This window comes from Panthera onca, chromosome E2 (assembly GCF_046562875.1).
Source record: "Panthera onca isolate mPanOnc1 chromosome E2, mPanOnc1 haplotype 2, whole genome shotgun sequence".
In the NCBI taxonomy this organism is placed as follows: Eukaryota; Metazoa; Chordata; class Mammalia; order Carnivora; family Felidae; genus Panthera; species Panthera onca.
Genome location: NC_138353.1, coordinates 18,736,106 through 18,748,948, shown reverse-complemented (window position 1 = coordinate 18,748,948; position 12,843 = coordinate 18,736,106). Strand labels below are relative to the sequence as shown.

At 42.5% G+C, this 12,843-nt stretch overlaps 1 protein-coding gene across 2 annotated transcripts in view; it reads left to right on the top strand.

Annotated features, from left to right (window-relative positions):
* The first annotated feature begins 5,423 nt into the window (after positions 1-5,423).
* UBA2 (ubiquitin like modifier activating enzyme 2) overlaps positions 5,424-12,843 on the top strand; it is a 40,201-nt gene continuing 32,781 nt past the window's right edge. For both annotated transcript variants that reach the window (XM_060650950.2, XM_078438523.1), the window contains exons 1-5: positions 5,424-5,628; positions 8,227-8,310; positions 9,439-9,509; positions 11,216-11,280; positions 12,449-12,549. In XM_060650950.2, the coding sequence (XP_060506933.1) occupies positions 5,491-5,628; positions 8,227-8,310; positions 9,439-9,509; positions 11,216-11,280; positions 12,449-12,549 (459 nt within the window). In that variant the 5' untranslated portion in view covers positions 5,424-5,490. The remainder of the gene's footprint in view (positions 5,629-8,226; positions 8,311-9,438; positions 9,510-11,215; positions 11,281-12,448; positions 12,550-12,843) is intronic.

The following is a 12,843-nucleotide window of genomic DNA, read 5'->3' as shown; positions in this document are numbered from 1 at the left end:
GATTTGTGTATTTTTACTTCATTTTGACTCACAAACTATTAACTCTTTGTGTTTTAAGTGCCGTCCTTTTTGCTTTATGGCACCTGTACTGGGGCAGAAGCGAGACTTAGAACCTCTTGGCTGTGGGCTGGTCTACCCTTCCAGGGTCAGTGGCTTGTCTGGGCATTTTACACACAGAATGTGGCTCCCCTCCAGCCCAGAGGGCGAGTGTTCCTGCACTACCAGCTGGGGAGCCAGGACCCCTGGTCGGCCTCTTAAGTGCTGCCACCGCACTTCAGTGCACTCCGCTGCCATCCCTGCATGCTGACAGATCAAGCCTCTTGATCTGCTCCAGCTTCCTGAGATTCCCACCCTGTGACACTGGCTATTGAGACCTGCCCCTCTTTCTCCCACCCGACGATCCCCAGCCTCACCCATGCCTACCTTCTGCCCCTGCAGCATCACAGCACGGGGGCCCTTTCTCTCGATTCTGGACATGGTCCCTCCTTCCTGGAGTCCACTTTTCCAATTTCCCCTTTCTCCTTTCAGTTTTTATGTTATCAACCCTTCCATTCTGCTACCCTTCGGCAGCAGTATGAAAACACTCCCCCCAGCTATGTGCAGACTTGCTATTTGCCTACGTAGATGAGGAAACTGGTATAAACAATTTGATTTGCTACTCTGGTAAACAATATATTAGATCCAGATTCTCTTGAGGTAAGGTCCTCCTGGGCAGTGTGTGACCGCTGAGGACACCACCTGATCCTGCCTCCCGGGGCCCCTGAGGGAAAGTGGCTGACTGTATACAAACAACTTGCTGGTCAGTGAGGTACATAGGGGAGGAAAAATAATTTTCTCTTTGCCCTTCTAGGTAGTTGGCTGAGGCCCCCTGTAAGAAAAATCAGATTGACAGTAGAAAAACAGAAGTATATGTACCTCCTATATAGACGGAAGATACTCGGCAAAACTGAATAACTCCCCGAAATGGCCCAAGCCATTACCTCAAATATAATCTTCAGCTGAAGACGAAAGACGTGGGGTGCATGGAAGTAGTTACGGGAAGTTATCAGGCAAAGCTTAGCAGAAAAGGGTAGGGTTGTTATATATTGTTAGAGAAACAAGATATGCGAAAATAAGTCCAGTGTGAACCCATTTATTTATTTCTTTAACGTTTAATTTTGAGGGAGAGAGACCGAGCACAAGCAGGGGAGGGGCAGAGAGAGAGGGAGACACAGAATCCGAAGCAGGCTCCAGGCTCTGAGCTGTCAGCACAGAGCCTGACACAGGGCTCAAACTCGAGATCATGACCTGAGGTGAAGTCAGAAGCTTAACCACCCAGGTGCCTCACCCAGGCACCCCATTGTGAACCCATTTAAATGTAAAACTGCAGGGGCACCTGGCTGGCTCAGACAGAGCACATGACTCTTGAGGTCATGAATTTGAGCCCCACATTGGGTGAAGAGATGAGTTAAATAAATAAGAACAAATAAGTGAAGGAGACATAGATCAATTAAGACAAAGGCCTGGAGTGTGTGTCTGGCTCAGTTGGGGGAGCATGCGAGTCTTGATCTCGGGGTCATGAGTTCAAGATCGAGAGATGACTTAAAAAAAAAAAAAAAGGAAGGGGGCACCTGGGTAGCTCAGTTGGTTAAGCATCCGACTTCAGCTCAGGTCATGATCTCACAGATTGTGAGTTTGAGCCCCGCATCGGGCTCTGTGCTGACAGCTCAGAGCCTGGAGCCTGCTTCGGATTCTGTGTCTCCCTCTCTCTCTGCCTCTCCCCCATTGGCACATGGTCTCTCTATCAAAAATAAACATTAAGAAAATAAATAGAAAGAGGGACAAAGGCCATCAAAGGTCCTGGGGAGTAGGAGTGGGTATGGGTGGGACTTTCATTTCCTGCACTTGTGTCCTAATTTGAATTTTTTAAGGTGAGCAAGCATTTTACACTTTATACTTACACTCACACAAATCCACAAAGAAAAGCAAAGGCCCTCAGAATTAAGGTACTCAGCTCAGGCCGGCCAAGGGAAGACAAGGGAGGCAGGAGAGAAGCCAAGGAAGGTGATTCCCATTCACTGAATGTCTAGAGGGAGATGTAAGATCAGCATCCTGGGGAGGGCCTCCTGTAGGTTTAACTGCGAGGAAGGGGTCTTTCGATAAGCCAGCCCTGTGTTGGGAAGGAACATCAGCAGTCCATTGTGCCCCCCACTCTGGTTGAGCACTCTGGCACTTCCTGCACTCTTGCATCAGGGCAGCAGCCTGAGTATTCTTCATAGACCAGCTTGGTGTGTGGTTGGTGAGCCAACAGTTTATGAGAAAGACCACAGAAGTCAAAAGCATTTTCCTATGTTTTCTATCTTTATCCTTTCTCTTCTAATGGTTATTTTTTACTGAATGTATTTGACATATAACATTGCATAAATTTAAAGTGTGCAATGCGTGGGGTGCCTGGGTTGTTCTATTGGTTAGGCCTCCGACTTCGGCTTGGGTCACGATCTCCCAGTTCATAGGTTTGAGCCCCACATCAGGCTGTCTGCTGTCAGCACAGAGCCCGCTTCAGATCCTCCATCCCCCCTCCTCTACCCCTCCCCACTCATGCTCTCTCAAAAATAAACATTTACAACATTTATTTTTATAAAGTGTGCAATGTGTTAACTTCATACATTTATATATTGTAATATGATTGCTCTTGTAGCAATATTTAGCATGTTGAAAAACAAAATTCAGTCGAGTGAATTTGAAGATCTAACTGGCTTTATTCAAAGATTCATGAGTCTGACAGCATCCCATCTATCTAGCAAGTGGAAAGGAGTTCTGAATTGTTCAAGATGGAAGGTTTTTATAGGCAGAAGGACTGTGGGACGGGAACTTACAAAATAGATTATTTCAGGCAAAGTTACCTTCCCTTACCAGGGTCAGATTGTATCACTAGTGTTCACCAGGAAATTGCAGACTGATTGGTTTAAAATTCCACTCCTGGGGAAGGCTGAAACTGCAATTAGGGTAGGTATTAACTCTTGGTTTGCTAGCTTGCTCCTTAGCACAAGTGACTACATTTTGGGCCTGTTGTGTCTTTTTTACCAGCACCTCTATCACATTACATAATTATCCTTTCTTTTTAGTGGTTGGGATAATAATTTTTTTCTGATTTTAGAATTAACATTTTCTTTAAGGAAATGAGCATTTGGGAAATACAGAAAGGTTTAAAGAAGAAATTAAATTACACACAATTCCATGAAACACAGATACATAAAAATATTAACTGTGGTTTTCTTCCTGTTTTTTAAATATATTTTTGTGTTTACAAAATTTATTCATACATGACTTTGTATCTTTTTTATTTAACATTGTGAGGATTTTTTTTTAATTTTTTTTTTAACGTTTATTTATTTTTGAGACAGAGAGGCAGAGCATGAACAGGGGAGGGTCAGAGAGAGAGGGAGACACAGAATCTGGAACAGGCTCCAGGCTCCGAGCTGTCAGCACAGAGCCCGATGCGGGGCTCGAACTCATGGACCGCGAGATCATGACCTGAGCTGAAGTCAGCCGCTTAACCGACTGAGCCACCCAGGCGCCCCAGGATTTTTTTAATCATATTTCCAAATTACCCTTGCTTAAAAAAAAAAAAAAAAAGGGGGGGGGGGGCAATAAGCCCAAAATGGAGTTGCTTATGCTAAACCTCATGTCACCAAGCAGGGACTTAATTATAGTTCTGGCTCTCCCAGAAATGAAATCTTAAACCAGTCAATCAGGAATTGCCTGATCAGCATTAGTTAGGTAATATGTCTGATAGATCACCTAAAGGAAAGGTAACCTTCCAATAACCAACCCACTTTTGTATAACTTCCTTGCTCCTTCTCCTTTATAGCCATCAAAATCTTTCATTTTGTACAGTTCCTCAGAGTTCCTTTCTATCTGCCAGGTAGAATGCTGCCCAATTCAAATCAAATTTTGCTCAAGTCAACAAAAAATTTTTTTAATGTTTATTTACTGGGGCATCTGGGTGGCTCAGTCGGTTAAACATCGGGACTCTTGATTTCAGCTCAGGTCATGATCTCATGTTTCGGGAGTTCGAGCTGAAGCCCCCAACAGGCTCCACACAGTCAGCTTGGGATTCACTCTCTCTGCCCTCCCCCTGCCCCCCCCCCCCCCACTATCTCTCAAAATAAATAAACTTTAGGGCGGGGGGCGGGGGAGGGCCTGGGTGGCTCAGTCAGTTAAGCATTTGACTTCGGCTCAGGTCACAATCTCAAGGTCTGTGGATTCCAGCCCTGTGTTGGGCTCTGTGCTGACAGCTCAGAGCCTGGAGCCTGCGTGGGATTCTATGTCTCCCTCTCTCTCCGTGCCCTCACCTCCCTCCACTAGTGCTTTTGTCTTTCTCTCTCTCTCTCAAAATTGAATAAACATTAAAAAAATAATAAAATTTAAGAAAAAAGAAAAAAATGATTATTTATTTATTTTGAGAGAGTTTGAGAGAGAGACGGAGACAGAGAGACGGTGTCCCAAGCAGGCTCCAGGCTCAGCGCAGACTTGCCTACGGGGCTGTATCCCACCACCAGATCATGACCTAAGCCAGGAGTCGTAGCCTTAACCAAGTGAGCCAAGTGGGTGCCCCAACAAAATTTTTAATACACCTCAGTTTATTTTGTTAACACCCTCTAGAAAAGCTTTGCTTTACAATCCATAACTATAGTAACGGGAGTGCTTGTTTTCCTATTCCTTGACAATAGAGAGTTACACTTTTTCTTTTTCCGGATTAATAGGTGAAAATGATCTAAACACCGCTTTGCGTTTCTTTGATTAAATTTTTTTTTTTCAACATTTATTTATTTTTGGGACAGAGAGAGACAGAGCATGAACGGGGGAGGGGCAGAGAGAGAGGGAGACACAGAATCAGAAACAGGCTCCAGGCTCTGAGCCATCAGCCCAGAGCCTGACGCGGGGCTCGAACTCACGGAGTGCGAGATCGTGACCTGGCTGAAGTCGGACGCCCAACCGACTGCGCCACCCAGGCGCCCCTCTTTGATTAAATTTTAATACGTTTATTGATCATACTGTTCATCTTCTTTGTGAGTGCCTGTTCACATTCTTGACCTGTATTTGCTGTTTAAAGGACACTTGCTTTCTTGTTAATGTGTAAGAGCTCCTTACATACAGGGGCATCTATTTTTTAACCTGTAAGTAAGCCTTGGCTGGGAATTCAAACCCCAGGCCAAAAGGTGGCCCGTAGGTTTCTTAAGCCGGATAGCGGTTCCGCGCGCGTCTGTGAAAACACGACCCGGCTGGAGCATCACTGCAGGTGCGAGAGGGAGAGAGAGAGAGACCTGGCGCAAAGCAGAGCCTTGACCTAAGCGGTGCGCTCCACAGGTCCCGGGCGTCGCCCGCTCGGCGCCAAATGACGGCCGCACTGCGCATGAACGGAAGCTGGGTCGCCCTTCCCCCACCTGCTTCCGGCCGCGGCTCATTTCTCGCGCCTCCGCCTCCGCCGCGGCTCGTGGTCGTCCCGCCATGGCACTGTCGCGGGGACTGCCCCGGGAGCTGGCCGAGGCCGTGGCCGGGGGCCGGGTGCTGGTGGTGGGAGCGGGCGGCATCGGCTGCGAGCTTCTCAAGAACCTCGTGCTCACTGGCTTCTCCCACATCGACCTGGTGAGGGCCAGGAGTGCGCGCGGGCTGAATGGCGGGCCGTGTTGCCGGGGCCGGGGGGCTCGGGCTCCGGAGGTCGGGACCAGAGTTGGAGGGGGCGGGGCGGCAGCAGGCCTGGAAACCCCGGGGTCGTGGCTGCCTGCAGAGAGGGCGCTGCTCGGCGGGGCCAGAGCGGGCCTCGCTGCACGCCTGGCCGGCTCGGGACGCCACAGAGGCCGCGGGCCGGGGTCTTCCTGGCGTCTCGCGGTGCGGCCGCCCCTGCCTCCTTGGCAGCGCGAATTTGTGGCGGCTCTAGGCTGTGGAGGAGGTCTCGTGTCTTTTCGCTTCAGGGCAGTTCCTCAGCTTTAAGGGGAGGCAGGAGGTGATTGTTTCAGTGTCTCGTGGAGGTTGTGACTGTTCAGTTGGGAGGTCTCCCTTAACTCAAATACTGGTCCAGAGCAGAGGGTGGCAGTAATAGGAGCCAATACATACTGAGCGCTTGTCCCGAGACCGGCGATGTTCTGAGCGGGTAATTTGCATTAACGCATCTAATCTGCGCTACCGCCGTAAGGTTGCAGACGCAGTTTTCATCCCCGCCCCCCACTTTTTTATTTTAAACAGATGAGACGAAAAGTGAGATCTAGAAGGGTTTTAGTAAATTACCTTGAATCAGGAAGCAAGTGGCAGGACTCCTTTGGGGCTCTCACCCCTCTGTTCTGGGTGCAGTCTGTGTGACTGTCATTGTTATCTTCATAGATACGTTAGCTTGTATCACTGAAGATACTAGGATTTTAACTTTTGCATTGATGTACAGTGGCTGTAATTTTATTTTTATTTTTGGCTGTAATTTTAAATTATTTTTATTAATGTAAACTTTTTAGAGATTGGCGATGTTACGTGGAGCTTGGATGTCAGCTTAAAGTGTCTTAAAGTGTAGTGGAAACACGGAATGGAAAAAAAGTAAATATGGCAGACTGAACTATGAAATGAGGGGCGGGGGAAGAATTTACACATCTTTCCTTTGGCTGTTACAAAGTTATTCTTCCCATCCAGTTCTGTACCACAAATCCAAATATGATTGTGCTTCAGCTGCTACCTATTGCTGCATGTTTAAAAGAACCGTTTTGTGGGGCGCCTGGGTGGCTCACTCTGTTGGGCATGTGACTTGGGCTCAGGTCATGATTTCCCAACTCCGTGGGTTTGAGCCCCGGGTGGGTCTCTCTGTGCTGAGCCCTGGGAGCCTGGAGCCTGCTTCCTATTCTCTCTCCTTCTCTGTCTGCCCCTCCCCCCCCCCCCCACGCGCGCTCTCTTTATCCCAAAAATAAATAAACATTAAAAAAATTAAAGGAACTGTCTTGCAACAGACAAGACAGTGAATTGGGCACCTGAACAATAAATGCTGATCCTTTTCTATTTAATTTAATCACAAAATTTAATGTTTATTATTTTTGAGAGGGAGAGAGGGAGTGTGAGCGGGAGAGGAGCAGAGAGAGAGGGAGAGACAGAATTCCAAAGCGGGCTCCAGGCTCTTGAGTGGTCAGCGCAGAGCTGGACTTGGGGCTTGAACTTACAAACCATGAGATCATGACCTGAGTGAGGCCAAGTGGGCAGTGGCGCTTAACTCAGCCACCCAGGTGCCCCTATTTGATTTAATTTTTATAATAAATTTAGAAAGTACAAATAGAAAATGTTTAGATGGTTATATATGATGATTTTCAGAAATTATAACCAAAGCTGTTAAGATGTTTCACAATTAGAATGTTTGATGACTCTTAATATAAATTTATAGAAAGTCTTTAGTCATTCTTATTTTCTTCCCTTATTTATTTATTTATTTATTTATTTATTTATTTATTGCTTTTGAGAGACAACAAGAGCGGGAGGGACCAAGGGAGAAGGGGTCAGAGGATCCAGAGCCTGCACCCTGCTGACAACAGCCAGCTTGATGTGGGGTTTGATGTGGGGCTCAGTGTGGGGCTGGATGTGGGACTGAACTCAGGAACTGTGAGATCATGACCTGAACCAAAGTCAGACACCCAACCCACTGAGCCACCCAGGCACCCCTCTTGTGTTTATTTTTAAGCAGCAATTAGATAAAAGTTAAAATGTGACACTTTTTTCAACCTTGTGTGGATGTTTCCTTTCAGAGCCCTTAGGTGAGAATTGTAAATGGAGTTGTGTGTGGGGGAAGACTTTTGAACTAAAGCAACAAAAACTCAGTAAATCTGCTAAGTGTCATTTAAGAAAAACGGGTCACAGTTAAATCTGATTTATTTGATTTGAAAGAGTAATTAAAGAAATGAATTATATTTATTTTAATAAACCCATTATGATTTTATGCCATCTAAGGAATTTCCAAACATTTGCCAAGATGGTTAAAAAAATGCATCCTTTCTAAAATATTTTTGAGAAAGTTATCTCTGAAATTAAATCTTGATTTTTTTTTTTTCATATGTGTTAAAGTATTTTTATCAGTTTAACAATTTTGGTATTACTGGGGAAAGCATTTCCTCTGCTAATGTAGCAAATAGCAAAAGTTTTGGGTTATGGGTGCTGAGGATAGTGATATTGCTCACACATACCAGAAAATTTGTGATTTATCTGGAGTTTATGCACTTGTAGATTGATCTGGATACTATCGACGTCAGCAACCTCAACAGGCAGTTTTTGTTTCAAAAGAAACATGTTGGAAGATCAAAGGCCCAGGTAACTTTACTTTTCTTATACCATTTCTGTTCATTTATATTTGTGCACTTTGATGGATCTTCTCTTTATGGTATCAGATTAACTGGGACTCTTCAGTGGGAGGGAGAATATAGGGGACGGCACTTAAGAGTACGTCCTCCCGTTTTGATCCTCTAAGGCTATGCTGTCCTCAGTCGTGTTAACGGTGTCCCCTTCATATTTAAATTTCTGATTGTTTGCTTAGGATGAGCTTTGTTCTGTGTTCCTGCAGATTGGCTGCTCCTGTATTTGAGGGCTAGAGAACCTACAGCCCATGCTCTTGTCCCTTTTAGAAAAAGACAACCTCCCTGAGGTTCTAGCCACCTTGATCTTTCTTTAGTTCCTTGAATGTTCCATCTTGACTCAAGGTCTTAAAACATCTTTTTGCTTTGATTTTTCTCCCAACGCTTTTGGCAAACTCCCACTCTTATCTCCTTTTCAGTTTTCAAATTTTGGCTTCCTTCTCTCGTGATATGCTCTGAATAAACCTCTTAGACTAAGACCTTCCTCTTACAACTTCTACTCTTTTTTTTTTTTTTTTTTAAGATTCTTTGAATATATTTAAGTAATTGCTACATCTAACGTGGGGCTTGCACTCACAACCCGAGATCAAGAGTTGCATGTTATTCCTTGCAACAGAGCCAGCCAGGCACCCCACAACTTCTACTTTTTCTGTGTATCATTTGTCATTGTTTGTAATTTTGTTTATCTACATTGATTAGTGTCCCTTTGGCTTACCAAATGCTTCATACAGATCCTGGTAAATAGAAGATACTAAATACTTGTTGAATGAATGAATGGGTTAACACCTAGTTACTGCATTTTATATTTTTGCTGAAGTTTACCATTCATGTAGATGTATATATGGGAAAGGGCCGGCTCTCCTGTTATTTTTATTAAAATGTGTATAGCTTAATGTTAATGAAATTTTGTCACATTTTTATATTCCTTTAGTTTATAATATAAGATTAAATTTATATGTTTATATTTAATATAAGATATTATGTAAGTAGGTGAAATAACAGTATTGTTTGCCATAAATAAATTTGAAATGCAGAGAGAAATGTTGTAGCAATCAAGTTAGTAATTGAGTGTTGTTTGTTTTTCCAGGTTGCTAAAGAAAGTGTACTGCAGTTTTACCCGAAAGCTAATATCATAGCCTACCATGACAGCATCATGAAGTATGTTCTAATTATTATGTTGCAGAATTGAGTTTGTTGTGAGTTAAACTTTCAAAGTATATGGTATTTTTATTAGCTACATGAGCTTGAGGTCATTCTGCTCTTTAAGAATTTTTTTTTTTTTTTTTTAATCTTAACTATAAAGAACAAACTGATGGTTATCAGAGGGAAGGTGCAGGGGGTGGAGTGGGGGTGGGTTAAATAGATGAAGGGTATTATTAAGGAGGGCACTTATGATGAGCGCCTGGTATTGTATGTAAGTGTTGAGTCACTAAATAGCTAGTATAACACTGAATGTTAACTAACTGAAATTTAAATAATAATTTTGTAAAAAAATTTTTCTAGGAAAAATGTGGTAGCTTGTACTCACATAAGTTGTGTTTTTTAAGTTTATATCATTTCAGGGAGTTAGATAAGAGGTAAGATATTTTAGTACTTTAAACGAGTTACTTTTTAAAGAGAGTTTTTTAAATGAGTTACTTTTTAAAGAGAGTTTTTTAAATGAGTTACTTTTTAATGAGAGTTTTTTAAATGAGTTACTTTTTAATGAGAAACTTATAAAGGGCCTTTATTTTTGTTTTAAATAAAGATATAGTAAACTATGAAAAATCCTTATATAATGGTCCAGACTTTTCTAAGTATATTGCTCTCATTCTGATTGATTTCATCTGTGGTCTTCTTCAATTTCAAAGGTTGCTTCCCAAAATATTTATTTTGGCTGTGACTTCTATAATATAACACTAGGAATTGTGAAGGGGTCCTAGTTTTCACAGTACATAAATATTCTCTGCTCTCCGTGAATATATAACTATGGAAGTGTTGGGGCATAGGAATCCTGGATCTAAATTATCCTTTATGTATAGCTGTTGTCTAGCTTACAAGTAAATGGTATTAAAAATAATAACTTCTGGGGCGCCTGGGTGGCTCAGTCGGTTGAGCGTCCGACTTCGGCTCAGGTCACGATCTCGCGGTTCATGAGTTCGAGCCCCGCGTCGGGCTCTGGGCTGATGGCTCAGAGCCTGGAGCCTGCTTCCGATTCTGTGTCTCCCTCTCTCTCTGCCCCTCCCCCGTTCATGCTCTGTCTCTCTCTGTCCCAAAAATAAATAAACGTTAAAAAAAAAAATTAAAAAAAAAATAATAATAACTTCTCATTTGAGGTCTGGAATTAGAGAAAGTCTTACACTTTCTCCGGAAATGTGTATCTCCACCTTTTTAATTCTCTGGTTGTTTGCTCTGCAAGCCTTTGCATAGCCCTATAACTCTCTTACCCGTATTGCTTTCCCAGTGCTGCTAAAAGTGGGAACCCTAGAGGCCTGAACCCTGCCTGATCCTGACCATGTGAGGTGAAGCCAGAGGCCAGGCATATCCTGGGAATGTGTTCTTTGTATGTTCCCAGGCTGCCCAGAGAGGGCCTATGGGACCTGTGAAGCCATGCCATCTTTCTGCCAGTTTGAGATCCTGCTCTTGAGCCCTGGGTAGCTGGCCAGAAAGGGTGTCTAGTCACTCACAGGGATTGGTGGGAAGTAATTTCGTTAAAATCTGCTTATGGTATTTGGAAAAAATCAAATGTATAATAGAGACCCCTCCCTAATATCAGTTATTTTTGCACCATTACTTTAATACGCTTTTTAGGACCCTGTATTATACGTGAAGATCATGTGTAAGGCCAGTTGTTTTGGTGACATTTGTTTTATTTTGTTTTGTAGCCCTGACTATAATGTGGAATTTTTTCGACAGTTTATATTGGTTATGAATGCTTTGGATAACAGAGGTGAGATTATTTTTAATACATTTAATTTCTAAGTATTTTCCTTCCCCTATAACAAGGCTGTTTATACTTTTTAGTATTTTAAATATTTCCTCAGTAGTTCGAATCCAGAGAGAAGTAAGGTTAGGTTTAAAGTTTACCAGTTGGTTGTAATTTTAACTAGAACAGGCAGGAATTTAGCTATCATATACTCTGCTATTCTACCAAAAGGTGTGAAGATAGAAGTTGTTAAAACGCTAAAGAGGGTGAGTACATTTGGTATGTGGGTGTGTGCTTGTTTCAGAGTATTCCATCACTGAAGCACAGTGTGACTTCCTTCATATATATGGAGACGAAATATCAATGCCTACATCCCACCAAGACCAATTAAATCAGACTCTGAATATCATAATTTTTCAATTTCCTACGTGATTCTAAAGTGCAATCAGGGCCCTAAAACCATGGTTTTGAGAATGTGGCAACAGGTTGTCAAAGTTAGCATAGATGCCATGGATCTTGAATTATTTTCGATATGGCTGGTGCCATAAAATATCAGCCTGGATTCTATTTAGATGTACACATTTTGAACCATTTAAGCTTTTCACAGTAGGGGGTGATGTTTCTTATAATCAAGTATTGTATAGCCAGTCATTGTTCCACATGTAAAACAACACCCGTGGAGTGGTTTGTAACAATTTTGAGCCAGAAATACCAAAGAAAAAACACAAAGCAGAGAAAGGGTCAGGATGACTTACTAGACTCCTCTTTACTCCCCTTGCCTTAAACTGCCTTTATAGTTCCAAGTTGATATTCCACATTCTTCATTCATTGCCATGTGTTACCTGATAATTTTATTAGAATAATAGTAAGTTAAGGACTCAGAACTCATTGAGACAATATTTTAGCCAAGATTAATAGAGGAGGCACAGCTATAGAACAGAAAGGTGACACTTTGGAATTTAAAAAGTATAGTAAGGGTGCTTTTTCTTGGAGTAAATTTGTCATATAAATTCCTTGTATTTGGAATTTTGCTAGCGAATGTCTCTTATGTAACAGTTGTATTACCCTGGTCATAGCTATAAGAAAATTGCATATAAAAATAAAAAAAATTAGTTTGGGTAAATGTCATCCTAATTAAAGGTAACTGATTTTTCCCCCCATCACCTCCTGCTAACTAGTGTTTTTCTTCCAGCTGCTCGCAACCATGTTAATAGGATGTGCCTGGCAGCTGATGTTCCTCTTATTGAGAGTGGAACTGCTGGTTATCTTGGGCAAGTAACTACCATCAAAAAGGTAAAATAAATTTTTTTTACTTCCCAAATATTTGTGATCTTATGGAGGGAAGAAGTAAACTTTGGGTTTAGATGATATGGGCTGGTTAGTACCCAAGATGTAGGGATTTTTGTACTCTGATAAAACTAGATACTGTGTCAAGTAATAAAGAGTATTATAAGCAGAGATTTTTTTTTTTTTAAGCTCTGTGCTACTTTGTTTCTGTAGCTTGTATATTAAAATTATTAGACTGGTAAACATAATAAAATTGCCTTTTAAAATTCTTTGTAGCTGAGGCTACATGTCATGCTGTAG